Genomic DNA, 27947 nt, shown 5'->3' on the forward strand with positions numbered 1-27947 from the left:
GTAGATGAGGCCAATGTTTTCGTTTGCTTTTTAATGTCGTAAATATTAGGACCAATTATGATACTATCGTCTTCTTCTTCAATCTTCATCTTGATCAAAATAACGATTACTCTAGATTGCATTAAATAATAAGTAGGTAGGTATATAATATAAATATTATTTTTCTGATAAATTACATGCCTTTATGATAAATATACTTAAATGTCAATCACATCTTCAAAAAAGTATTCAAAATAAAATGCTTTGCTAAAATGATAATAAGTACGTATCTAATATGCCAAATACAGAATTAGTTTTAAATGATTCAATTTCAAATTCGTTTGTTCATTCAAATAATTAACCTAACCTTAGACTTAAATACATTTAGGCGGTAACTGTAAAATGATAGGTATTTAATATTAACACATAAATCGTTAACTTAGACTCAATTTCGAGCCGACGCTATGAGGGTTTCCTAAACTTTTAATGGACTGCATTCAGTTAGCTTTAAGCTAAACGACCTACTTCTGTGCTAGTATCTGGCCATTATACCTTCTTGAACTAAATCTTATTCCAAGTTAAATTCAAGTAACAGAACCTTTGCGTTGCTGTTATTTCATCTAGCTTGATCTTTGAACAAGATTCCGTTTCAAAAAGCCATTTAAGTAATGCTACGACATTAACTGACGCGTAACTCTATCCAAACTAAATTCCACAATCGATACATTTAATTAACGAAATAGAAGCGAGACTTACAAAACAGCTAAACGTGTTTATAAATTAAAAAGCTAATCAAGTCCTGTTTGTTAAAAATGCTACGATATCCAGCTACGGAATTAGAATTGCTTTTCTTAATCGGTTGAGGTGAGCGGCAACCTCGTAGCACTCAATGTCGCTTCCGACGCGGCTGTTTTCAATACACCTCCAAATTGCTCCATTAAAAGTTCCTCAACTGCCTTCAACTCGAATTGTTAACAGTTCACGAGTACCGAATATTGAACAATAACAAGAATACTACATAGCTGTTACGTAACAAGGTAACAATGCTCTGTAAAATTGTAAAGATCGCAGTAATCTACCCGTGGAAGGTGTTATGTAAACGAATATTGTATCGACGTAACTGGCTGATACTGCGCTTATTATGGCTTTAAAATATTGAGAGTCATCGCTGGCTAGCCATGACTTGCTTATAAACTAGCTGATAATATTTTTTAAATTTATTATCGTATACTTTCATACATTATAGCTAGAACATACCTCATCAGTATTCATACTCACCATAAATCTACAATTACAAAGTTACCCAATTAAAAATTATATTACATTTTATCAAGTACCTACTACTACTATTTAAGATATTATGCTATTTTTTTTAAATACCAATTGTTAAGTTTTTGTAAATTTTTTGATACGACTATCAGGTAATTGGGATTGGCAAGAAACAAAAATTACTAAGAATTAAAAACTTCTAACGTACCCAAGTTTTTACTTGAACAAAAATGAAAAAAGAAAACTGAGAGAAAAAACAGTTATTTGAGTATTTTAAAATAATATTTATGATAGCAATCTAAGCTTAAATCTAACTATCTGCATCTTCCTCTCTTTAAAAAATTACTAATTACATTTATTTTAAAAACATCAACCGCTAAACTTTCGATTCTAGTATTAACTAATTGCAGTCGACGTAAAAGCTTCCAACTCCTTACTTAATAAGTTTTCTAAACTACCTTTCAAAAGATTTTTAAGCGGCGTAGTGTAATCATCTAGCGGTAGCGGTAAACTTTAACTACAATTTGGCACACTTTCAAACTTCCCCACGGTACATGGTTATTTCTTCTCTTTGTAGTTCGATTAAAACATGCAGTTGCTCCATCCAGTCTATTCACATGTTCAGAATAGTTTTCATAGAGGGCACGCGGAAAATATTTTTCGCGCGCACTCATTTTTTATTGCTATCCTTTGAAAGCGTAACTTTCGAATAAATAGAGGTGCATTTATTTTAAATTCCTCTTTATTTGTGGACAGGTACTGTCTCTGTAGCGCTTTGCTTCTGAATTTCGTAGTGCTTTTTGTCATTAGGTTAGATTTTTTGCAACGAAGACATAATATACTATTGCAACCTTGATTGCAACTATAATAATTTAAGTCAAAATATAATTATAACCCTAAATGTATGTTAAGTCGACTCTACCTTAGATAAACTAATGAAAAAATCGGGGTATTATTAATAATTAATTTGTTTTTAAGAATATAAATACATATTACAAATGTTAAAGAGATAATATAGTCCTAAAAAAACCTTTTGATCAAGAGCCATAAATAAATTCAATTGTTATTTTAGAGTTTAAGCAACGAAATATTTTGCACTAATGTTTGTATAAATCCTGCTTACCTGCCTCACATACGTTAGGTGTTTTGAATGCGAAGCCAAATTGACTCCATTAAAAGTTTTGAAAGCGCTCCGTAGCTTAGATAATTTACGGAACGAGTTATGCCTTCTATTAAAAGCATGCGTGGGTACTGAAAACTAATGAATTTATTCCCATATTCATATTTCGACGCTAATTCCTGAGAATGTAATGAATGGGCGCTCCTTATTTTAGGTTTAATGGAGCATTGGAGGTACCTAAGTACTTTATATCGCTTTGTATGGCTATAAAATGCTGAAATTTAGACGGGAATTTAATGAAATTACCAACTCATATTGTAGACTATGAACACATCTTGTAATGAAAATAATAACCGTTGTAAAGCTTTCAAAATCTTGACTGTACAAAATACAAACAATCTTCAACTACAATAACTTTTTATAAATATTTCACTTCCATTGGGCCCTTGTCTGTAAATTTACTTAACTTGTATACTGATTGGAGTATGACTGTTATTTTCATGCCATAATAAACCGAAAAGTAGACCGTAGGTAATTAAAAAATTTAAAATAAACTACTTATGCGAAACTTTTAAACAGTAAAAAATATGTTTTAAAGTTGGCTAATTTCTTTACAAAATATTAACACTAGCCTAGATATTTTAATTATTATTTAATTTCCAAACCATTTTAACTAATAATAAACACAAATTTTGAGTCTATTTTACAGCTCTTATTCTACGGTTTTCAAAAGTTCAGACGGAAAAAACTTTACAAGACTACATAAAACTGCGTTGTTCATAGCTTTTCTTTAATTTTGGTACGAAACTTTTCCAGGAGTGGAAAACCTTATTCATTATTGTGACTCTTGAATTTCTTTTACCAGTTGCCTTCCCAACTTATTTATTATCAACGTTTTGAGAAGCCATGGAGAGTATAACGCGACGAACTTATTTTTCAATTATTTGTAAGGCGATACCGTGGTCCGTGAGTTACCAAGATGTAAGTACATTAATGTTCACATTTTTTCCAAGTTCTGGTAAAGTGAACAGTAACGAAGTGAAATTGGAGATAGATCACGTAATATTATATAAGCTGTATGTAATTAAGTGTGTACATTTTTAGGAATTAGGTAGAAAATATATTCGATAATACAGCATCTATGTTCTGAACAAATGCCGCAGTCTTCCCAATTAGATGATAAATTAGTTACATTGTATATACTCATAATATAAAGTTTGCCGCCTGAAATAGGTGGATGCGGTCGTGCGGAGTCAAAGTCCTATAATTGATAAGAGAACCTTGCTCGGGACACAGGACGCAACAATTAGGGTACGGAGCAGTAATTAGGTCCCCAATAGAACCATACTTGTGTAGAAGTTGTGTGTTCAATTTTGCTATCGTATACACTATAGGTACCTATGTACTATAGTTAGGTTATATTTTGTAGGAAGCGGGCAAAATTTTAGATTATATGAAATTAAACTATAGACTTCAATATTATGGCAGTGTGCAGCTGTTGTTGCATCTTAATAAAAAATTTCAATATTAGATAGACTATTGTAGTTAACATAGCTATAGTAAAACGGGTAGGTATTTACCTACCTTGCGTAGGTATAAAACAAATTTAAAGAGGTTAAGAAGCTTTCATATGAAATCTAATAATTTACTACTAAACTAGTAGTTTATTAAAATAACTGGATATTTTTCTTTTGAAGTTTTTATTATCCATTGTTTTAAGAATTATCATGAAATAAATAAAAAGCCATTCATTGACGATAAATACCTAGGATATAATTATCACTATATTTTAGTCTGTGCGTTACTTCCTAGAAATGCTTTGGTAGAGGCTAAAGTTACTTTATAACAAAACTTTGTTGACATTTAAAAGTTAGTGATATTATAAGTTCGTTTCAACCGAGATTCCGAACCGATGTTAAAGTAAACAATTTGACGATTCAAAAGTTTACTTTGTAAAGTCAATTTTGTGTTTGAGTATGTTTCTATGTTGGTTATCTACCAACACAATCTACCAAGACAGCTATAAATACAAAAATAATTGTTACCATTCAAATCCAAGAGAACCTACATTTTACAACATAAAATAATAATATGTATTGCTCTGGCTCCAAAGTATCAGTATCGTAAATATTTCAAATTAGTTGTAATTTTGGATGTTGGCGTATTATTATTGTTAAAAAGCAACAATTTAAAAGAAAAGAAGCTATCACAAACACGATCGCAATTAAAACGGTCCGTGTAATTGAGCACCGCAGTCGATCGCCAGTGACATTCGGAAAAATGTGGTTTAGAAAAGTCTTTTTAAAGAAAATATCGGAGTCCTAATTTAGTTGCTAAGCTTTTGATATTGTTTAGTAAACTATTAAAACTAAATAGTTTGACAAATTAAGCATAAATTAGTTTCCCAGAACACATCGATTTTTCGTGAGATTCGATGGTAGGTACCTACCTACTAGGTAGCTATTATTTGTTGTTATGTATTTATCAAGACTGTGACTAGTTTTTATGTAAAGGGTAAAAGCACAATAGCACCAAACCTTTCTTCCGTTACTATTTTGGTACCTACCTAGTTATGTAGGTATGTAATATCAAATGCTCTTTGAAATGTAAGATCCATTAGTATATTATGATGGCACTTTTATATTATGAAGACATACTAGATAGATTATGTTATACATAAGTAAATATTTAATATCATTGCAGGTCAAGAAACGGTAAGAGTTGAAATATCCCGCTCTTATCCCGCTATTCCATAGTTTACGTTAGCAGTGGCCGCCCAAGGCTTTAGAGAGTTCAGAGGAACCTCGGCAAACCAAATTTCTAAGCCTTAACATATCACATATACTTAATAGTTATATAACAGTAGCATTTATAATATTAGTAGGATAGGATAGGATAGTTACTAAGTAATGTCTACTACTTACCTCCGTGACGCATATCATCTTCCATATAATATCTATTACTAGGTTTCCGCCCGCGGCTTCGCCCGCGCAGTCAAAGAAAAACCCGCATAGTTCCCGTTCCCGTGGGATTTCCGGGATTACGTCATTTTCCGGGATAATAATAAGCCCTTGTCCTTTCTCGGGTATTAATATTTTAAATTTTAATAGATATTTCTCCATACCAAATTTCATGAAAATTGGTTCAGGAGTTTAGGCGTGATTGAGTAACTGACAGACAGATAGAGTTATTTTCGCATTTATAATATTAATAATATATAATATAATAAGTATGGATGTACAATTATTGTATTATTTAAAAAAAATAGAATAATAATATTATTCTAAATAATAATATGTATTTTAATATTAATCTTACGTTTCATTTTATTACAACGCTACCTTCCGGTACCTGCATACACAATTACATACTTCATGTTGGTCAACTTTCTAGAAAATTTATGAGGTAAATTATAGATGGCGCTATAACTACAATAATTTAATCGTATAATTTTTTTGTGGGTAAAATGAAATCAAGTATAATGTTTATATATATCTGGAAATCGAAACCATATTAGTTATATTATTTTTATATGATAATTTTTTTTAATTACTACTGTCATATAATCGCTATACCTACCTAGGTACTAGGTACCTACGTATGTACTTGTAATAATTACAAAGATAAATTATTTATCTTTGTTGATATCACTCATGGCTGACATTTGACAAGTGACAGCTGTCTTATGTCTATATTTTTTTTATGAACGCCGCGGCCGCCGGTTTTTTACTGGATTTTATTTTATCCCAACTCCCAAGTGAGATAAAAAAGTTAACAAAATAAGAAAAACAGTGGAATTTAATAATGGTAACCACAGAATACGGTGATCTTCATCGTTATTTATTAAGAACAGTGGCTAGTTTGGGAGTGATATCACTAAATGAAGCGGAAAAACTTCTAACGGATTTGTATGGTTTGTATTAAAATGTAATTTTAATTGCATTTGAACATTTCTTGCCTATTTCTACTGTCTCAATTTTAATTATAAATTATTTATATTTCAGCCGATCAAACTTTTTCTATCGCAGATTTAGTTAAACAGATAAACGAACAAATAAAGCCTTTGAAGCAATCTATTAAAATAACAAATGACGAATATACTTCAGAAGAAGTGATAATATTCTTATCTTTGGGCTATGATGAAGCCACAAAATCGCAAAACTTATTTTCTCAATCTGAACTTGAGTATTTTAGAATTCTTTTAGAACAAATAATGAATACTGAAGGAAGACAAATTACGGGAATACATGCTCTTAATTTAGTTGGAAGTATGAAATCGTCTTACACCAAGACAGATGCACAAGTGAGTATGCACATTCTCAAATAAAAAGTTATTTAGTTGTTCCTAGATGATATGCAACATGACATGCGTTTTAAGATGTATTGCAGGAATGATTGTTTAGATAGATTATTGAAATGAATGACATGCAAACTAGGTACCTACATGCTGGCAACTGATTGATGAACCTTTCCATTTTCTATCCTGAAAGTCACATTATTCAATAGCACATCAACGAAAATATTTTTTTTTAATTCCGAGACCAGTAGTTTTTGAGATTAGTATGTTCAAACATGCAATAAAGTAAACCTATCAGCTTTAGTAGTATTACAATAGATTGTTTACCTAGATATAAGAAAATATACACTATGTTTTCAGAAATTGCTAGACACTTGGTGCCGCATGCGATACCTTGATAAAGAAGAAAACAACTATGCTTTAGGCGTGAGAACTATTCATGAGTTTGAAGGCTATTTCAGAGAGAATATGCCAGATACTATTGAAGAATGTTGCTTGTGCAAGCAAATTGTATTCAGAGTAAGTGTTGACAAATAATAAAAGCTATTACAAAATTTAAAACAATTTAAGACTCAAAATTGAGAATCACTTTTTCTTTCAATGCATAAACAATTATTTCCACTATCTAAAAAATATAATCCAGACCTGCTACACATTTTATTTGAAAATATATTGTGTTATGCGATGCGATGTCCTAGAAATTACACTTCATCACATCCATTATTTTTTCAAAATGAACTCACTCTTTCTACTGTGAGCCTCCCACCAAAAAAAAAAAAAAAAATTAAACACAAGTCATTAGAACATAGTTTTATTTGTATTAATTTTCTTGAATATGTTGTTTATAATTTCAGGGTTACAACTGTATAGGATGTGCTAAAGCGGTACACACTCGTTGCCTCAATAAATATCTAGAAAAAGTGTCAAAATGGCCATGCTGTAAGATTGATTTCAGTCCAGAGCACTTGGAAAGGCTTGTTTGTCAGAGGTATAGTTAAACTTAAAAAAATTGATTCAAAATTCTGTTTATTTATAAAAGGCACATTTTTTTTTTGCTTTATGTTTGTGTGTTATTGACTAATTTAGGCAAGATTTTGAACTGCTTTAAGATTATGATTCTGGACCGATTTAATTCAAGGTTTGGTTAAAATAACAATAATTTCATGTGTTCAAGATAAACTAAGTAAATTAAGGCTTGTAAAAAAACAGACAGAATTTGTTCATTAAAGGCCTAGCCGTTGCTTAGTCATAAAATAAGAATGTTGATCAATTGGCTATAAAAATGTTCTGTAAAAAATTATATATTATTGATGTTTTCTCTTCGTGTTGCTTTAAATTTAAGAGGTAGCGCGCACAAGCAACTTTGTCTCCGCAACTATTTTGTCTCTCCCACCCATGGGCTAGTATGAAAGTGCGCGCACGTAGCGACACAACTCCCCATACAATTGATGGGAGAGACAAAATAGTTGCGGAGACAAAGTTGCTCGTGCGCGCTGGCTCTTAAAGTACATATATGGTTTTTCTAAAACATTATTTTATCCAGTTCCAGATTTACCCAGAGCCAAAGATCAACAGAACATGAAGCTGAGGTATCTACAGAGGCTGCAGATAAATCGGACGAATTGACACAAGAAATATCGAGCCAAGATATTATACCGGAAATATCTCAGCGGATAACAAGGAAACGTAAGAGGCATAATGAATAGTATTTTGTATGTAGTTAATTTGTTTTTTGGTTCTATGATTAAAAGTCATTACTTTATATATATTTATTTTTTATTTAATTTTTCCCAAGCCGGATATTACTTAATTTTGTTGAGATTGTAACACACTATTTAGAAAGGTTAAAAGCTTTTGAGTGCTTTTATTCTTTACATACTTATCTATGAGTATTAAATTTTTAAATACAGAGATAAATTATGCTATCTAATTATGGTAAATTCGATTAAAATACATTATGAATGTTTAAGACTAAAATTCTTTAAAATATATTTTGACTTTGATTTCAATTGAAGATCACCTCCAAATATTCTTTAAAAAAATATTAAATGTACAGTTTCTACTTCCTTACGATTTCATTATAATATGTATAGACTATAGACATTACATGCGTTACATTTTAAAGGTAGTTCTAAATAGGTTACAAGTAATCAAACTTGCATGTGATTTAGAAAAGTACAAATTGTTTGATTATTGTTTTTTGTGTGTAGTGTAGTTAGTGTGTTTTTTGTTCTTATGTAATTTTAGATTTTTATGTAGCTTAGTGGTTCTTTTTTGTGTGTATTTATTCAAATACATGTAACATATTATGTATATCTATGTATATCTATGTTATATAAAAGTGCAAATAGTAAATACAATATAATATCATAGTTAGTATATTCATAAAACTAGATTGTCAATGCTTAACAAAAAATGCAAAATTAGGTTTAAATGAAAATTATTTTAATAAAATTAAACATTAAAATAATAAAATATTAAAATAAAATTAAATTGCTAGATATACATTTTCTACTTTTCTTTGTACTAATTTTGCAGATTTAGGATAGAAATCTAGTAAATACTTCCATTCGTCTAATTTTAAATAGACAATGTCGACGATAGTTCTTGCTCGAAAAGAGAAATGATGTGAAACACCAACAAATAGGCCCTGAAAAGTAGCGTATCAGTTAATTAGTAACTCAGCCCCCGGAATCACAGACACAATAGAAAATCTATTGTGTCGTGGACCGATCGGGCCGCTGGGGGCTCAATGGGTTAGTGAATATTGAACTTATGTGAGTAAAAGATAATGTAAGACTCATGGCTTATTAGGAATTAATAACCAAACAAGTGATAACTGCGTTAAAAACAACCGACTTCAAACTTGCACTTGCAAAATTCACAAATACCTACAGACAAAAATGCTCATAAAATAAAAACTACTGGGCCTATTCGAATAAAATTTTTATGGGACCAATTCGACACCATCCCGCATCGAACAAAAAAAGAATCACGTAAATCGGTTCAGAAACCTCGGAGTAATCGGTGTACATACATAAAAAAAAAAAAATATATATATACCGGCCGAATTGATAACCTCCTCCTTTTTTTTTTTGAAGTCGGTTAAATATTCAAGTAAATCAAATGAAGAAAAGAGAGTATTTTTTTTTTCAGTTATGTTAGTTTAACTAGCTGTATTGATTTTTAGCATAATTACTTAGGAATGGAAATCATATCTATCACCATTTTTATTAATAATAGTAAATATTTTTTCCTTTATTCCTTCCTTCCGAATTTGCCCTTAAACGCAATCAAGGGGAATATTAGAGGCAATTTAGTATATAAATTATAATACCTGAGCAACACCAAAACTGTCTTCGGGGCCAAGAATATCGTAGATGGATTCAGTCATATTTGGATGTACAGTTAACACTTCAACCTTAAAATAAAACCATTTATTTAGAATACGCATATAACATTATCCAGTTTATGTAACTGTAATCGCATCATATAAGCATAGTTTAAGATTCTGTTGTTCTGTCTATGGAACTCTTGATAAGAACGCATGTAGGCTACTTTTTACCCGGAAACCTTGTATTAATCATAGGGTCCAGGTAGTATTATGTATAACATTATTTTAGCTGTACCAATTAAGCATAATCAGATAAGGAATAAGATTGCATGAATACTATTGAAAAGTACCTCTCCCCTATGTATAAAGTAAATGCACTGATCAGCATCTCCACATTGGACAATATAGTTCCCAGGGAAGAATACACAGTGCCTCAGCCACATACACAGCATTCGTTTGAAATCATCGTCAGTCTTACTGAATATGACGGATTCTCGAATGTGGCTCCCATAAACAGCTTGCATTACTTGACAGCGTAGGCGGAATGGAAGCTTCGAGACTAATTTCGGCATCTGAGAAATATTAGTCATTATTACTGAGAATTATCCCATAAAGACCGATATTATTTGTCCGAAATACATAAGAGATTATTTCCATTTTGCTATGTTGTGGTTTACTTTGTTTTTGATTCTCATTAGAGGATGAAAAGTTAAACATATACCTAGCTAAATATTAATTGTGCCCCAAAATACATAGTATAGTATTGATCTTTTAATTACCTGTCTTCCTTGTTGCCTGCTCCACAGTTCACGGACATAGTCCCACATTTTGTTCATTTGATGGTCACTCAAATCGGTATCTCTAAGACCATCTCGTAATTCGTTTATGCCCTCATCATAAGCGATACGGGAGGACGAATGTGCGGTTATAAGTGCTGACATTTCGGATATCAGGAGTCCTATAATAATTATAAAGGTATCAATAACATGTATACATGCGTTACAATTATTTAATACTAGCGGTCCGCCCCGGCTTCGCCCGTGGTACATATTTCGTAATAAAAAGTGTCCTTTCTCGGGTATCAAAATATCTCTATACCAAATATCATGCAAATTGGTTCAGTAGTTAAGGCGTGATTGAGTAACAGACAGACAGACAGAGTTACTTTCGCATTTATAATATTAGTATGGATAATACTTCGTTACTGAGAATTAGTATGGATGAAGAAATTCTCAGTAACGAAGTAGTAGAAAAATAAAGCAGCGAAGGTGCTGTGTAATCGTATTGCGTGTGATTCCATATCTTGATCTCATTATAAACACTGATCACATTCCTCCTCAATACGACATAGATAAATAATAATCAACTGAACCATCTCAGAGATGGCCTACAGCTTCAATAAAAAGGAGAAGGTTCGATTCTAAAGCGCAAAGAGTAAAAGTTGATTTTTAAAATCTGCATTTGAATTTAATTGAAGAACTGAAAAACCTTAACCTGTGCAGAACTTTATAACAATGGTTATAATGACGGTCTCGATGACTTCGAAATCATTTTGGGAGGACACGTCTCCGGTGCCAGTGATTGTAAGCAAATTTATTATGTACCATAGTGAAGCTACGTAGAGAGGGAAAAAGTTTTTCTGCAATAACAATAAAATGGATTAGTTTATAAGTTCCTTTACATTGTGAAATTCGCTATTAAAGCACCTATCTTCATGTACTGAGTAGGATATTTGCAATTGATTCTTGCAATATTATGAGCTATAAAATTTTCGATACGAATGTCGATGTCGATACGATGTCAAAGTTAACTTATTTTTTGAATGATGGTAGATCTATAACTTGCGAAATCGATTTACCTCTGCATATTTAGCACGTAGATTTAATTCAGGCTTCGACATCCAGTTAGCGGACGTGCAGTGGACAGGTGTGAGGCAAGACAATTTGAAAAACAAACACGCGTTTATGTGAGATAGTATCGATGCCCATATAGCGATTGTCCTAGCAGGAAAATGTTATGTAAATTGCGATGGGAAAAGATTGCGTCGATAGTATGTACCTTGATGGATATATATACATATATCTATTAGTAGATAGGTAAAGTCTATGATTTGTGCTAAGAACGCTAGGAAATTTAATTCTCCTGTGAAACAACAACTTCGCGTAACATTTCTAAACGAGATAATTTTTTTAACAAAGGTCTAACTTCTTTTTTATTATCGGTTGTATTCAATCAATACAACCGATACTTAACTTATGTTTCAAAATAGGTAAGTAGATATTTAATAGGTATCTTTTTATAATAGCTACACCTACTTTATTCATTCCAATCAGTACTGAAGCTATTGCGCACGATTAGTTATAGTACTTTTGTAATACTTATTTAATTTACTTGTGCCTTATATGTATTTGCATAATGTGACTCAACCGAAAGCGATTCGTATCGCCGTGTGGGCAGGTCTTATTTGTCAATATTTTTATTTCTATCTGTAAATAAGGGGTACACTCACGCAAGTTTTAATAATAAATTGGCCGATCCAACATTTATTTTTCTATGTTGACGATAAGTGAACAAATACGTTATTCGGAAGAGCTGTGGTGTCCTGAGGTAGCAGAATAAAGCATTTTGCATCGTCGGAGAAAGGTTCATTGCAAATGCCAAATATGATAGAGGCAGGTTGGCTAGAAAATCTCGTCGACGGAGATATATCTTGGAAAAATACCTTAAAATTAAATGTTTAATACATTATGTATTATAAAAGCATATATGTATTAATAACTCGAACATAAATAAAATGTAACGGCAGTGTAAACATAGCTACTTACATGTGTCTTACTTTTCTGGGATTCAAAACATATTCGCCGTATCTATTCATATAACCGCTATGAACATCAAGGAATGATTTGTAAATAAATATTACATCAAACACTACGCAAATGTAGAAAAAGTACGAGTTTGATAAAAACGCCATTTGATAAACTAAAATCATGAAGTCTGCATACGCCATTGCTAGAATAAGATAATCTGAAAGTTTAAACTTTAAATTATTTCATAATTTATTTCCGTAATAAAGCGAATCTTTTAATGTGTAATAAAATTCTTAATAGATATTGCACTGGCAATTTGTAATAACTAATTACATTGTTTACATCAGTATTTAAAAATATCCAATAAAATACTATAATTTACCAACGAATGTAACCCATTTACTATCCGGAATTATACTGCTTCGAAACCACCTTAGGAGAGAGAATTTAGTCATGAATATATTTCATTGTGTATTTGTGTCTTTACTAACGGATGACGATAACAAAAGAGAGTCCAAAGAAAAATCAGATACAATATGAGCTGAATACGTCACTTACCTATGAGGCATAAGTATTAACGTAATAGCTGAAATATAATCCGCATTGTATCCGGAAGCTATCGATCTTGAACCATGAGATTCAGCAATACTTTTATCTGGACTCTGTCAAAATATGAGATCTAATTGTACGTAACTGATCCTACTATATGTACAAACATTAATAAGTAAGTAGTTTACTTCTAAAAATATATTCGGTTCTATTTCATCATCCTCGTCTTCATCCGCCTCATACGTCAACGGATACGACTCAAGCTGAAACGAATATAGAAATAATTTGCGATATGTCTTGCGCAATTAATGTATTTCATATGGATGTAGGCGGTTAACTTACTTCCAAACTTGTTCTCTCCGATAACATTGTTGGCAAAACGTAATCTTTAGGCGCAGAATCGACGGAATATTTCACTTTTCTTAATACTGAAGGATAACTCTGAAAAAGGAATGTTGTAAAGTTATGGTCTTATGAAAAGGGGAATATTAACTCAGCCCCCGGAATCACAGACACAATAGAAAATCTATTGTGTCGTGGTCGCCGCCGTGGTGGCCGCTCGGCTCGGGGCTCAATGGGATATAGGGGAATTATGACATAGATATATAAGATATAGGTAGATAAATCATAAAAAGATAGATAATAATTCTTATTTATCAAACCTTTAGAAGTGTAAAAAATTCATGTCCTTCGATATATAATAAATCTAAATTTCTTGACGCTAGTATATTTGACTTGGTTAAATATTTTGATAATCCTCGAATATTGCCAAATATACCACCAGGACCCATACAGGCTTCCACCTCATTATCGTCTGTTATTATGTCTACCTGTTTATACAAAATAAAAATGTCAAGCAGAACGCATTACTATAATTATGCCGCCGCTGCACAAAGTATGTATTTTAGTTTGTTACCTTGCCGCGATAAATGATGTACATATTTCTGATGACCTCATTAGATCTGATTATCATGTATCCTTTTTGGAAATACCGCTCCTTAAGTTTCTTTGCGAAAGCTCTGAAGAATGAATACTCGACATCTTCAAATAACGGTATTTCACGCAGCGTCTTTTCATACATGTATAAAACTGCGTCTTCATTTAAGTTGGCATGCAGTTTACCCAATATTTTTTGATGCTAAATAAGGATAACGAGTTACACATAAGTTTTTTTCGTTGTAATTGCCGAAATGATACCGGTTGTTAATGTCGCCGCATATTAAGCTTATATTACATTTTGACATACCGACCAACCGCCTGTCCTTTTCCATTGATATTTCCAATAGTCAATGATCGTTTTTTTCAAGACAAATGGAACCTTTTCTCTGTTAAGAAATAAATCTAAATGCTTGAGATCCTCTTGAAATTTTGTTATAACTTGATCAGCCATTGCTTTTAAAGAGGCTATGCGGGCGTAAACGTATCTGAAAGAGTTATAAATAAAAATGAATATAAACAGATTTGTGAATATTAATGCTATATTATGGAGACAGCCGTCGTATGCTATGTCCAATAAAGGAGAAACAAGAAGTGGCAGATAATAAAATCAACCCACCCGAAAAACAAAACGCCATGTACGTTGATGCAAATGGACAGGACCATGTGGGCGGTATCTTGAGCAGTGATGTCACCGAAGCCGGCGCCGGTGAAACTTGTGGCCGACCAATAGTAACTCAAGAGGTATACTTTGGTCGGCGTTAGGTATTTGTCTTTGAAAATCTTTGCGCTGTCTATCCAAGAACCTTTAAATGATTCAATATTTTGATCACTTTAAAAAAATGATTATTACTGTTGTAAGTACTGTAAGTCAAAATAATTATTTAATACAACCACATTCGAATCGATTACTTTCGTGATCAATGTTATAAAAAGTTCTGACTTTTTTACTGCTGATAATTACTACCTGTTGATAAATTTTTGTGTCGTGTAATTTGTATATTTTATATAAATAAATCCGTCTTTCAATACCCACTCATTAATTTCAACGTAAGAAGTATCAGTAGGCATAATTACATTCCAATGAACATCGATAGTTTCGTTTACATAATGATTACCTAATTGACAAACCATATTTCCCCCAGGATTAAAAACTGTGTCCATGAAAGGTCCTGTAACTGTATGGTTATTCAAACGCCTAATAAAGTCTTCTTGGTCGTAAGCGACTATAAATCGACAGGACATTGTTATGAGGATGGAAGCGAAGAGATTCAGAAAGAATAACGTCAATAGAAGAAACTGAACCACGCTCATAAGATAAGCCTGAAAATATAGATAGATAAAATGAAATCAACGAAGTAGAAAAAAAATATCCGGAACGGAATATAATGTCGTTCCTCTTTGTGTAAACATTCAAATCATCATATTATAAAATAAAAGAAAATATATCGGCTATGTCCCCAATTCGTAAATTATAAAAAAACAGCAGATAGTTACCCGCTTTAAAGCGCCAATTGATTCTGCCCAAAAAACTACATAAAGTTTATAAATTTGCAAAATGTTAATCATCCTCAGAATACAGTGATATAGATGGGGATTCAGTGCGTGATCTTCTTCAGTATGCATTTCATTGTGTTTCGGGATAAATAGCTTCCAAAGCAAATACCATGGAAAGCAAGTCAAAATGTCAATCACGAATGATTTCTGAAAAATTGTGAACGTTACTGCAAATATTCCGTTTGTAAAAACAACAAAATATGTGTTTGACAAAATATATGATTCGGAACACTAAATTCGTAAACAAAAAACATATCGGAACATATCGGAATTGATCAGCGTCACTGAAAAGGACAAAAAATTATTAATTATTGTGAAAAGTAGTGCCTATAAAGCAAACCAATTTCCTTTATTTTCTACTAGGTTTCCGCCCGCGGCTTCGCCCGCGCAGTCAAAGAAAAAATACCCGCATAGTTCCCGTTCCCGTGGGATTTCCGGGATTGCGTCATTTTCCCGGGATAAAAAGTAGCCTATGTCCTTTCTCGGGTATCAAAATATCTCCATACCAAATTTCGTGAAAATTGGTTCAGTAGTTTAGGCGTGATTGAGTAACAGACAGACAGACAGAGTTACTTTCGCATTTATAATATTAGTATGGATTATTAATTATTTTCAAGCGTATAATATTCTGTCCCTTCTACTATACGACAAGATTTGAATACTATCATTATATGGAGTTTTATCAAAAATGTTTATATTCAGCAGCTTTCTCAGAGATATAAAATATTAAAATAATACGTACACATAAATAATTTTTCGCAGTCAAATAAGGGTGGTAGATTAGTTGATTCTTTGAGCCGTAGTAAGCTACATGAAGCATTAGGTAGATATCAATGTAACAAATGGTTTCCAGTACCACTATTGTTATATTGAAGTTGCCACAAGTTGGGGCCATTGATACAACTATCTAGAAAAGGGAAGCAGTGAGAAATATTCGAGTAGCTACTAATTTGTAAAAGTTTAACAATATAGGAAGATGTCTAATAACGAAAACTTAAATTGTGCTTGTGTAAGTATTACAAGACAATAATGCGATTATACGAATAATATTCCATAACCAACTGTTGGTAACAATAATGATCATAAAAATATAAAACTTACTGGAATTAGTAAACATAGAAGGTAGGCCGTTATGACTCTTACAAAAGCCCATACTTTAAGAAAAATACCATCAGGCTTAATTACAATCGGCATTAACAAGTACGGAGATATATTATTCAAAATGTCAAACTGTTGAAACGATTTGCAATAACTTTCATCGCGTTTTTTATAATATTCTTTGACATTTATAAACGAATCTGAAATAATTTACATATTTTTTAAAGTAAGTAAGTATACTAATTAATAGTATTTGAAGAATGTTACAGAATAGTTATTTTCTTGGAAAATTACATAAGCTACGATATACAATTCAAAAAGCACACATACATATACGGAGGAGCTGAAAAGATCTCAGCAAAATCGTTAATGTCTAATAGGTATCATATCAGACTTATTTTATGTCTTGGTATTAAAAATTCTAATAACTACCTAACTCACCATTAAAAAAGTCATGTAAGACACTAGTTATTCTGCTAGTGAGCCTTTTTCCAATTAGTATGTTATAATGCTTCAAGTAGGCTTCGGTATTTTGCGACTTCGCTTGCTGTTCAATACTTAGAAGTTCTTCAGGGGTTAATAAACCTTCATGTTCTTTCATGTCAGGGAATAAGTTAAGCGCTGATGTATACGCGAAGTGACTGATGCTAATAAGCTGAAATTTTAACCGGGTAATGTTAATTGCTTAACTGTAAAATTGGTAGGTCACACGGTGTTTACTGAACACCACTTTCGTATACTATTCCTAGTATAGGTTCATTTCAACCATATAGATTGAACTTAAACGTGATATTATGTATATTTAAATCTATTTTAATAGTCATTCATTTCAAAAGTATAAAATTGGCATCGTAAAATACATAAACATGCCAATAATTTTTAACTTCTCAAAGTGTGATAAACATCATTCATGCGTATATTATATTGATCATACACAATCGCGGTACGTCAAGTAATAAAAAAAAAATAAAAAAAAATTAAACGCTTTTAAAATATTGTGTGAAGTATAAACAATAGCTTTAAGCTATACAATGCTTACTTTGCAATGTGTTAAAGTGATCACAGTGCTAACAGCGGGAACGCCGTACAACAGTACCAGCAGGCCCAGATGGTTCCCCGGGCCAATGACACGCTCTCTCCTTGTTTCTCGCATCTCCTTAGATGTGACGAGACAGTAACCGCTTTCGATTATATACAGCTCCCGCGTAACTGTACCTCCGTAGTACACTATTTCACCCGGCGGCAGTATTATGTCCCTTGCACCTAGAGAACAAAGATTTAAACGCTTTTATAGTGATTGTAAGAAAATGTTAGGAAATCGTGAAGTCATGAATCTATGTATGATTGTTAGAGTAAGGATATTGAGATAATCTTGCACGTAAAATACGTATATAATTACATTTAGTCCTCATTATTTAAAGCAAGCGTAGTAAGATAAATAACCATCTAGGTAGGACGTATCCAGCCTATTCCAAGAAAATGATTATGTACTTATGTTTCCTAGTTGCAGTAGTTTCTAATAGTACGGGAGCTAGCAACGTTAAAAAAAAAGTCATTTTAGTATAGTTGGGTTTTTTATATACTGTTTCTCTTGCTATTTCGGTTAGAGTCCGGGCTGTCTGGCTGGCCGCAGTGGTTGCGTTTATTAGTGCGCATCTTATCTGCACAGGAAAATATCCTTAATTTAAAGTCATTTTTAACGCGTAATTTTTAATCTTTTGCCTTTAGATAGATCCATCAGACAATTTTTTTATTGCAAGACGTTTCTTTCGTTGTAAAATAGGTGCCATACGCAATTTTTATTTCAAAATAACTAAAATGTCATCGAAATAAGTGAAATTACATCAACATGAGTCCGCTTAAAAGGTAAGTAATAACTTTATTATTTATATTATATTATCCTTTTTTAATACTTATATTGAATAATTAGTAAACTAATATTTTTAATAGATGGTTTCATATTTATTACACTTTTGGGTATAAATATGAATTTGATGATATTTGTATTTTCTAGTGCTTGATTTTACGCGAGTATTATACATTTTGAAATTAAAGACTTGGGAAAATAATACAATGAATAAATCGCGTTTAAAATCCGTTAAAAAGTCTTTAATTTCTTGATGATATTTGGTTTTTATCAAGTTTACATTAACGTCCTATTTGAGGTTCGTTGGGAAAAAGGAGGCGATATGGTAGATTGTTGCAATAAAACTGTAAATAGTAAAATGAATATTATATATAGTATAAGTAACACAGTGATTACTTATCCTTCACTGGGACTCATGTTGATGGAATTTCACTTATTTCGATGATATTTTAATTATTTTGAAATAAAAATTGCGTCTGGCACCTATTTAACAACGAAAAAAACGTCTTGCAATAAAAAATGTATGTCTAATGGATCTATCTAAAGGCAAACGATTAAAAATTACGCGTTAAAAAATGACTTTAAATTAAGGATATTTTCCTGTGCAGATAAGATGCGCACTATTAAACGCAACCACTGCGGCCAGCCAGACAGCCCGGACTGTAACCGAAATAGCAAGAGGAACAGCATATCAAAGAACCAACTATACTAAAATGCTCACTTGTCAACGTTGCTACCTCCTAGTGTATAAGTAGCAATATGGAGAGTTCAACAAATATATATTGTTTATTATCCAAATAATCGTACAGTAAAATAAATAAGTGAGACAGATGTGCATTTACGCGAGGGACACATTCGAAATTGCTTCACAGAATCTTACACGGTTTGCAACAAAAATAAATGAATGGGCTAACTGACAACGCTGTCATAGCTCGTTTTGTTATTCTAATTAATATAAAATCAGTACCAGCAAACATCTTGCTTTCAACGTTAGTTTTTGAATCATACACCAGTCGGTAATTAGCTGGCGGCGTGCGCATAATTGACACAAATAGGTCGAGCGTGTGAAGCGTGTTACACCCCAATGATTGGTTGTCCTAGCCAAGGCGATATACGCATTGAGTGTTCACATCTTGGACATTTGAAATAATGCCCTTTTTGTATGCAGTTCTCAGTGTCTAAACATTTCCATTACAACAAAGGAAACGTAAACGACTTTCGCACGACGCAACGAAGATAGATTTGGTCATTAATCTTTGATTTATGCTTTAAACCTAAATAGATGCTAAAACTATTATGGTTTGAGGATGATCGTATTATTGTTTAATGTCTTTAAGTAGATACAATTCATGGCAAAAATTTAAACGTATACATACTTTACGTTAACTTCTTACATAATTCAGTCAAAATTTAATAGACAATTTAGTAAAGTTAATTCATAATTAATTTATAAAATATACGCAGTATACAGTCTAAGTCAATAAACTACTTAGACTTTAAAAAATATTTCTAAGAAAACATACCAAGAATGATCGCTTCATGTGTAAAAGACCTAATACAAATATATCTTCCATTCATAAATACTAACTTTCTGTTAACGTATGAATGTAAGCTTTATTTTTGACTTGAAAGAATCTAATTGAAGTTAGCGTCTTGAACCGCGCTTGATGAAGCACTTTCTTTCTCAACTCTGAAGGCACTACTGTGTTCTTTAACCAGCTTTCGTCTGTTAATTCCACTCCCTATGATAAAAAATTTGATATAATTAAATTCTTCGAAAACACTACCGCGAACAATGACATTTTTTTTTAAATTTTGTCCATTTTATACCTACAAGCGTATAAAAATTAGATGTTTGCAAAAGTGTTTTTGGAAAGCTTGGATAAAATTTGGAATTTATGGAAAGCTATAGTTACTTCTTCCTTACTTTTATTTTATAATAATATTTACCGAATTATATTGCCACTGCAGTTCATAAAATGCCATTATTCTCGACTTTATTGCCTGATGCATATTATTTTCCTTCATAAACCTGTCAATTGTGATAATCACTTCTAAAAACGCTGTTTTCGTTCTGTAAAAAAAAATCATTTGCATTTATTTAAATAAGATCCGCAAAAGTATTGTTCCTTTGTTTTATTAAACCAAGGAAATAATTTCTACACCGTACACCGTTCTGTTTAAAATACTGTCACTGTCAAAACGAAAAACTTCCAAGGTTAATGCCACGATATTGCCAATATGGTTATTACCTCGACCAATGTGTGACTACCGCCGAAAACTCGGAAACACAATATCCAGTCAACAATACTCCAAAGAGACTTAGAAATGCAACAAAGCCCATATCGTGTTCGTCTCCGGGTGTGAAATCTCCATAACCAACAGACAAAATAATGGTAGTTGCGAAATAAATTGACGTAAGAACGTGATATTTGGTTCTGAAACAAAACATGGAACTTATTAAATATAATTTAGTAATACTTAATTATTTAATTCATCATTAAATTTCTGATATCTCTAAATGTCTTGATTTAATTTGCCATAATTGCCATTGTACTTATATAAATATTTAACATTAAAATATGGGATGCGAAAACGAAAGTTTGTGTAACAATAGATATCGGTATAGATTAAAGAAATTGTCTGCTTTAAAATTCAAATTTTAAATACCCCCAATTAATTTCCCAAAAGCAAATATTGAATCAAGTTTTTATTAAATTGTTTTTATAATATCCAATCTCGCAAATTGAATTGCTAGAACAACATGTGAAATTTCAGAACGCATACTTGGTAGACGTTACGCCACTTCTTTGATCTTCCCAAATCAAAGCCCTAGCGAACCACGAATGTTGCGAGCATCTATTCACGAAGCAAGATTCCATATACAAGATTACCCCCGACCAATAGCATAACAAACCGATGTAGACACAATATTTTGCAATCTGAAAACGTAGTGATAACAATAATATTTACAGCAACTTTTTGTTTATCTTTATGAAACATTTGAGATATTATAAGCAAATTGAAGAAGCAATAAACTCCAAAAATAAACATGGCGCGTGTTTTTTTTTTTTATATCAAGGATTTTAACTTAACGATTAATACCTTAACAATAATTGAATTAGTCGACACTTTTTTCTCCAGCTCTTCAAAGAAACTTGATATTCTCCAAACGAGACACAGTTTGATGCCTTTACACAAGTAAAATAAATGATTTCTGTAAGTGTCCATGTATCCAACAGTCGAATGTATCATGACAACGAATTCAAAAGGTATCAACGCAACTAAATCCATGTAGAACCCGAGTGTATTCATACGGTAATTCAATATCGAAACAAAGTTTTTTATGTATTTTTTCTTAGTTTTTACTGCAGTCACGACTGACATGATTACATTTAACATCAATGATATCGTTATACATATCTCGGTGTAAAAAAACATGCCAGATGGAAATTCTCTTTTAAATCCAATGAAGAATGGGTAGACGAGGCAAATGTAGAATACTATGAAAAGCATGTATAATTGCCAATATTTTACAAGATGACAGTCTGCTTCCAATATCCAAGGAAATTTAGCACCGACACAGGTGAATCGTGACGTTCGTTTTTTTACATGTTCAGAAAGAATATAGAGGTCTAAACAGTTCTCGTCAAGCTCGTCACCGTCTTGGAGACTATTTATTTCTGTAAAACCTGCAAATGTCGAGTCATAAACGCTATCGTTGTTTAAAGTTTCAATAACATGAGTAATGTTTGTAATTTTCCAAGCACACCCAATAGCATTGTATATTAAATCAATATTTAATATTGATTGCTAATAATTGATTCTGTAATTTGTTGTTATTAATTCCTTTTTATCTTATTTATATTATATTTGATACCGATTTTTATTTGCTAGGTACCTCATTTTTCTTTGTCTACTTATACATTACAACTATTTTATAGGTACTTAAATATTAAGTTTTCCAATTAATTTTACACATTAGTACAACTCAAACATATTTCTGTTTATTTTTATATCTAATATGAACCATAAATTGCGTTTGGATTGAGCATTCCCAAAAAAACTTACCTTGCATGTATCTCAACTTATCTTTCAAACATTTAATGCTGCTCTTCTTCAAATCTTTCGATGCGTATACATTTAAACTTAAAGCAGTATTGGAACACTGCCTTTGTTTCCTAGAATGACTTCTGTTAATTCGTTCACAAATTTCGCTTCGAATTTGTAATATCAAATCTGGATATGTAATCATGATTCTGATGAAATCAGTGTGATTAAGTACTTGGCACTCTACATACGTCGCTGCCTTAACGGTGCATCTTGCTGTAAGAAAAGGAAGGAAATGTCTCCGTTATACTTTTAGTACTTAATAATATAGCTTGTAAAAAGCTAAGTTGTTTATGGTTATAAAATCATTTTTTTTCCTAGTAGGGGGACATTTTGACAAGTCTAAGAAAATGGTCAGTATGAAGGTATACTGATAATTAATTTACTTTGAAGAAGGTATACTTCCTGATATTTAATTTATTTTGTTCTTCGTACAGAGTGCAGACTGTAAAATAAAAAAAAAAAATTGTTTTTTTTTCTAACGTCGAAGAATTTTAAATTCGATAGAGTGGTTTTTGGATTTAATTTTTACATACAAAAACAGATAGGTACAAATCTTTCTCTCTTCAATATTAGTATAGATATATATTAATTAATTGACCTGGGATATTGAAAACTAATGAAATTTCTCCTATACATGTTCCCTTGGCAAATGAAATCATGGGGCTTTCATCGTCCTCATCCGATAGTAATTCCAGAACTCCATTCGTTATGCAAATCTAAAGGATAAGTTAATATTAATTATTTATTTTTTAAAATCGAACGTATTAAGTTAATTTAATTTACCATGAAGCTTTTATTTTGGTTGTGATTGTAGACAATATCACCAGGTAGGTAGAATTGATGTGACATTGCCAAAGAAAGTCTCCTCAAGAAAGGTTCTGGTAGTTTCCGAAATATAAGGGAACTGTACAAGGGTACAGCATTGAGGTCATAACAAATTTCCATCAGCAAGGGAGCGGGTAATAATTTCAGAAGTTTTGGCTTGAATACACCTGATTTTTGATACCACAAATCTTCATAGTACCTACAATATTGGAATAATTCGTTTGCAAGCTATCTTGATTGGATAGAACACAAATGTTTTAAAGTAAACAATATTTGCAATTTAAATGTTTTATTATGTATAAACATACCTTATAACTCGTTTTGTAGTTTCAGCATCCATATTTATCAGTCGTAGATGATTTTGTATTTTTTTCAATTTGCGCACGTACTTCGCACGCCTGGTAGTTATTGTAATAAATTGCGATGTTAATGATCCAACAAAAACAATAGTTGTTAGAAAAAAACCCAATAGAATCGCAAACGTAGCTGTAATTCTTTCTAAAGTCGACACTGGGTAAAGATCTCCTAGGGAATTAGTCGTTAAAATCATGACTGACCAATAAACGCATACAAAATGCCAATCCAAAATAGTTTCAGTTGGAAGATATACTGCTCCACTTGCCCAAGATGTACGGATCTTGTGTACATCAAAAGATCTATACGAAAACAGAAACCATACACATGTCCACGTGTGCACTGCCAGTAAAAATAGGATTAAATATTGAGCTAGGAATGTTGTCCATTGATTAGTACCGGCCTGTGATGATTTTAGATACGAGTACTCTATAATCCTATAGATACGTACGGTTGCCATTATTGGAGAAATTGCGTAAAACTCAAAAGGTAAAAAATCCGATTGTATCAAATAAACACAAGGATAAGGTATTGCTAAAATTATATCGAATACGACTCTTTCGGTACTAGGTTCCACTAAGTTTAAAGTTTTTCGCCATTGTTGAAAAAACTTCAACCCGAAAATAACGCTTACGTCAAGAGTAAATATCAAGTTAAGGCAAATTAACAACATTGCAATCCAAAAGGGTCTCTCGGTCGGTTTATGAAAAGTATAAAGACACGTGTCGAACATGTATGATATAAATAGTACGGATAGAATAAAAATATTCCAAATCGGGTTGGAGTAAATTAGAAGAAAATAACGTAATCGATTGCTAGTCATATCTGATTTAGGTTCTTGCAAAATGGCATATCTCCTTTGCCGTTTCTGCTCATCGACTTCAATTAAAATGTTTTGAGATGCATCTTCAGAATATCGTCCCATAACAAGAGGATTCATAAAAACTCCATGTTTTTCCTTGCCACGTCTGTACTTGTAAATGTCTAGGCTTGATCCGTTTCCACTATCACTATTAGCTATTTAAGAGAAAGATATATTATTTTCTTATTGCTGCTATAAACACGTATGAACATGTTCTGACTTGTAATGGCCAAATGCCAAAATGTAGGTAAATGACTAGCACTCCATACTTACGCATTATAAGTGCAAAATGTTGTTTAAAAATATTCTTGTAATGAAACCCTAATAGTCGCAAGAATAATGATTTTTGACAGCTGTAGTAACCATAATCATGGGTTAGAAATCTAGTTGGTTAGTCCTATAGAATTAACTATACCGGTAGGCTCCGCTCCGTATACATTCGCTGCCCATTTTCATACAATAAAGTTTCGAAGCCATCGAAAGTCAGCACACATGATGTCATGTTTTTCTCAGATTGTAGGTTGCCGGACACAAGACGCATGATGTGCACACGGCACTCCAACCTACATAAACCAACATAAAAAATAATAGATGTTATTTTCATTTCTTATTGTTCGTAATTACAGTTTCTTAATTCTTTCGTCATAATTCGGTTAAAACAATCGTGAAAGTATGAAATGTAAGGGATTTTTTAAATGTTGGAAGTAATGTACGGCGTACGTACAAAAGATATACCTAGGTTGTTTTTTTTTTACTTATTCGAGCTTTAGGTAAGCTCGATTAAGTAAAAAAAAACAACATTATAAAATATGAATGCAATACAATAATGCAAATAAGTTATTACAGGTAACTTTGTTTGTATCATGATTATAAAAACTAGAAACAACAAGGACCAAACAATCATTATAGCTTAATAATTACATCATCAAGGAAAAGTTAGTTTTAAATTACGAACTAGGTATTTCAGCGGACAAGGCTACATCAACCTCATGTCAGGTCCACGAGCGTTTTTCTCAATAACAGCTATTAGTGAAAGTTTGTTCTTAGTATTCACTGGACTGGAGGTTTTTGCTTACCAGGACACATTTGCGGCACCATTTTATTGCCATCTTCGTAAATTCAAGTTTTAAAACGCTTAGATAATTAGCTCCGAGCGAGTTGCCGTAGGCGGCACGAGGTCGCATAATGATGTTGCGTTTATGGAAATCCAGAATGTAATAGTGAAAAATGTTGTCATAAAACGATTTTATTGGTATTGGCTTTTCGCAGTGACTTTGTTCGAAATCTGAAAGTAAAATTACGTAGGCCAGTCAGTGCCAGCGTGGGTTAACTTTACAATTGCTAACTACTGCAGGCTTTTAGAGTGAGCTCTTCATCTTTAATGTTTATACAGTGTTTAACTGAGACCATTTGATTTTCGATTAAATAACAATACCTTTCTAAATTTTTCATGGCTGTGTCGAATGCTTTCCTAAGAGATTATATTTTGTTACGTTATTAACAACACTTTATTAATTTGATTGATTTTCAATTTACGGCGACATTTTAAAGAATTAGATACGCTCAAGTGATGATTACTGAGTTACCTAGAAGAATATTTCGATAAATGTGTTTACGTCTTTAATGCTTAAGTATAAATAGAGATATTCATATTTATAGTCCAAAATTAAATAAGTTGATACTTTTTTAATTCAAGGACTAACTGCAGATTTATTTTTATTATTAACCTACTGATAGTGATGCAAATATGCCAAAGATTGAAATTTTTATATATGTAATTACGTGTTATGGTGTTCATGAAACATAAAAATCAGCCACTGCCAGTCAGGCCATAACTCACATCTATAAAGTAATGTATAGTGATTATTATCAGCTCATGCCTGAAATAATTTAATATGTATTTCACATTTAGCTCTATATTTTATAATTATGGTTCTATTAAGGTTTTGTTCGTCAAAATACACAATTAAGAAGAATATAAAGTGTAGGTACTCTACTAAAAATTTGCTTATTCGTAAAGGAATAAATACAATAATTGAAAAAAATAAAAATAGTGAGGACATATGAAACATATTTGCTTGTTTCCCAGTTTTTGGATTGTGACTCGAAGTCAGTAATATTTCGCTTTGTATTTGAAAAACAACTTCAAAGCAATATTAAGTACCTAAGCTTTGTCTTGATCATTTCCTTCGGTAAGCAAATAATAGGGCTACATCATTTTCAATCTTCTTCTTCCTTCCTTATTTATCAAATGTTTCAGAAATTGATGTAATGCTTTTTTAACAGGGCAGTAGACTGGATCAATTAAAATCACCCAAGTTGGTTACGTTTTATCAATTTCGTTAAAAGGATAAATGGATAATTGACCCCTATCCGATGTTCTTGGATCTATTGAATTAGACGGATTAAAAGTTTCCACGGTCTATATCTGAAATGGTTATTTAAGTAATTTAATCAAACTGCTATCTAAATTTGGAGCTGGGGGTATTATTGAAAAAGATATCCTATAGATTGGTAGCACGTAGCACTAGTAAACCCTGGGCCTTAGCTCTTGGTATAAGGTTTTATTCTTTGAGTAAAGTGGCTTGCTATGAATTATGTTTTACCTATCGGCTAATCTTGCTAATGAAGTAATATTTTGACCCCAAAGATTATTTTTGCTAGAAATGCTCAGATATATTTTTATAATTTATGTTTATCACCAAAGTCCCTTTACAATCTTATAAGGTGTAACAAAATTCCCTAGTTTGGTAGACCTTAGATCCAAGACAAGGTTAGTCAGTCGTGTGCTAATTATTGTTATCCGCTTGGTAAGTATCGATTAACACAAAAATAAAAATATTATCATAGAAAAGAAGGATTATATTTCAAAACATAATGTCTTTGAATGTCTACTATGATGAAGCAGTAAAAAGTTCTTATATTTTCGTATAGGTACCACTTCAACCCTTCATAGGCTTGCAAAAGACAATTCTTTTAC

At 31.9% G+C, this 27947-nt stretch overlaps 2 protein-coding genes across 2 annotated transcripts; one reads left to right on the plus strand and one right to left on the minus strand.

Moving 5' to 3' along the window:
• The first annotated feature begins 6060 nt into the window (after positions 1-6060).
• On the plus strand, positions 6061-8433 carry LOC123694786 (non-structural maintenance of chromosomes element 1 homolog). The gene is made up of 5 exons (XM_045640353.1): positions 6061-6281; positions 6373-6671; positions 7026-7184; positions 7520-7653; positions 8209-8433. The coding sequence occupies exons 1-5, from the start codon at positions 6173-6175 to the stop codon at positions 8369-8371; spliced, it is 864 nt and encodes a 287-aa protein (XP_045496309.1). The 5' UTR covers positions 6061-6172; the 3' UTR covers positions 8372-8433.
• Positions 8434-9153: 720 nt separating this feature from the next.
• LOC123695204 lies at positions 9154-26065 on the minus strand. Its single transcript, XM_045640971.1, has 32 exons — positions 26044-26065; positions 24060-25122; positions 23710-23950; positions 23525-23642; positions 22885-23139; positions 21919-22505; positions 21601-21755; positions 21066-21251; positions 20764-20887; positions 20402-20555; positions 17986-18209; positions 17388-17601; positions 16950-17146; positions 16591-16755; positions 15789-15995; positions 15410-15614; positions 14911-15097; positions 14602-14779; positions 14272-14493; positions 14018-14185; positions 13698-13796; positions 13544-13618; positions 13365-13468; positions 13189-13238; positions 12825-13023; positions 12509-12721; positions 11858-11999; positions 11494-11638; positions 10779-10957; positions 10350-10571; positions 10003-10086; positions 9154-9315 (listed from the first exon to the last, which is right to left on the minus strand). The coding sequence occupies exons 1-32, from the start codon at positions 26063-26065 to the stop codon at positions 9154-9156; spliced, it is 6546 nt and encodes a 2181-aa protein (XP_045496927.1).
• Between the last annotated feature and the right edge of the window lie 1882 nt (positions 26066-27947).

This window comes from Colias croceus, chromosome 10, assembly GCF_905220415.1.
Source record: "Colias croceus chromosome 10, ilColCroc2.1".
Classification (NCBI taxonomy): Eukaryota; Metazoa; Arthropoda; class Insecta; order Lepidoptera; family Pieridae; genus Colias; species Colias croceus.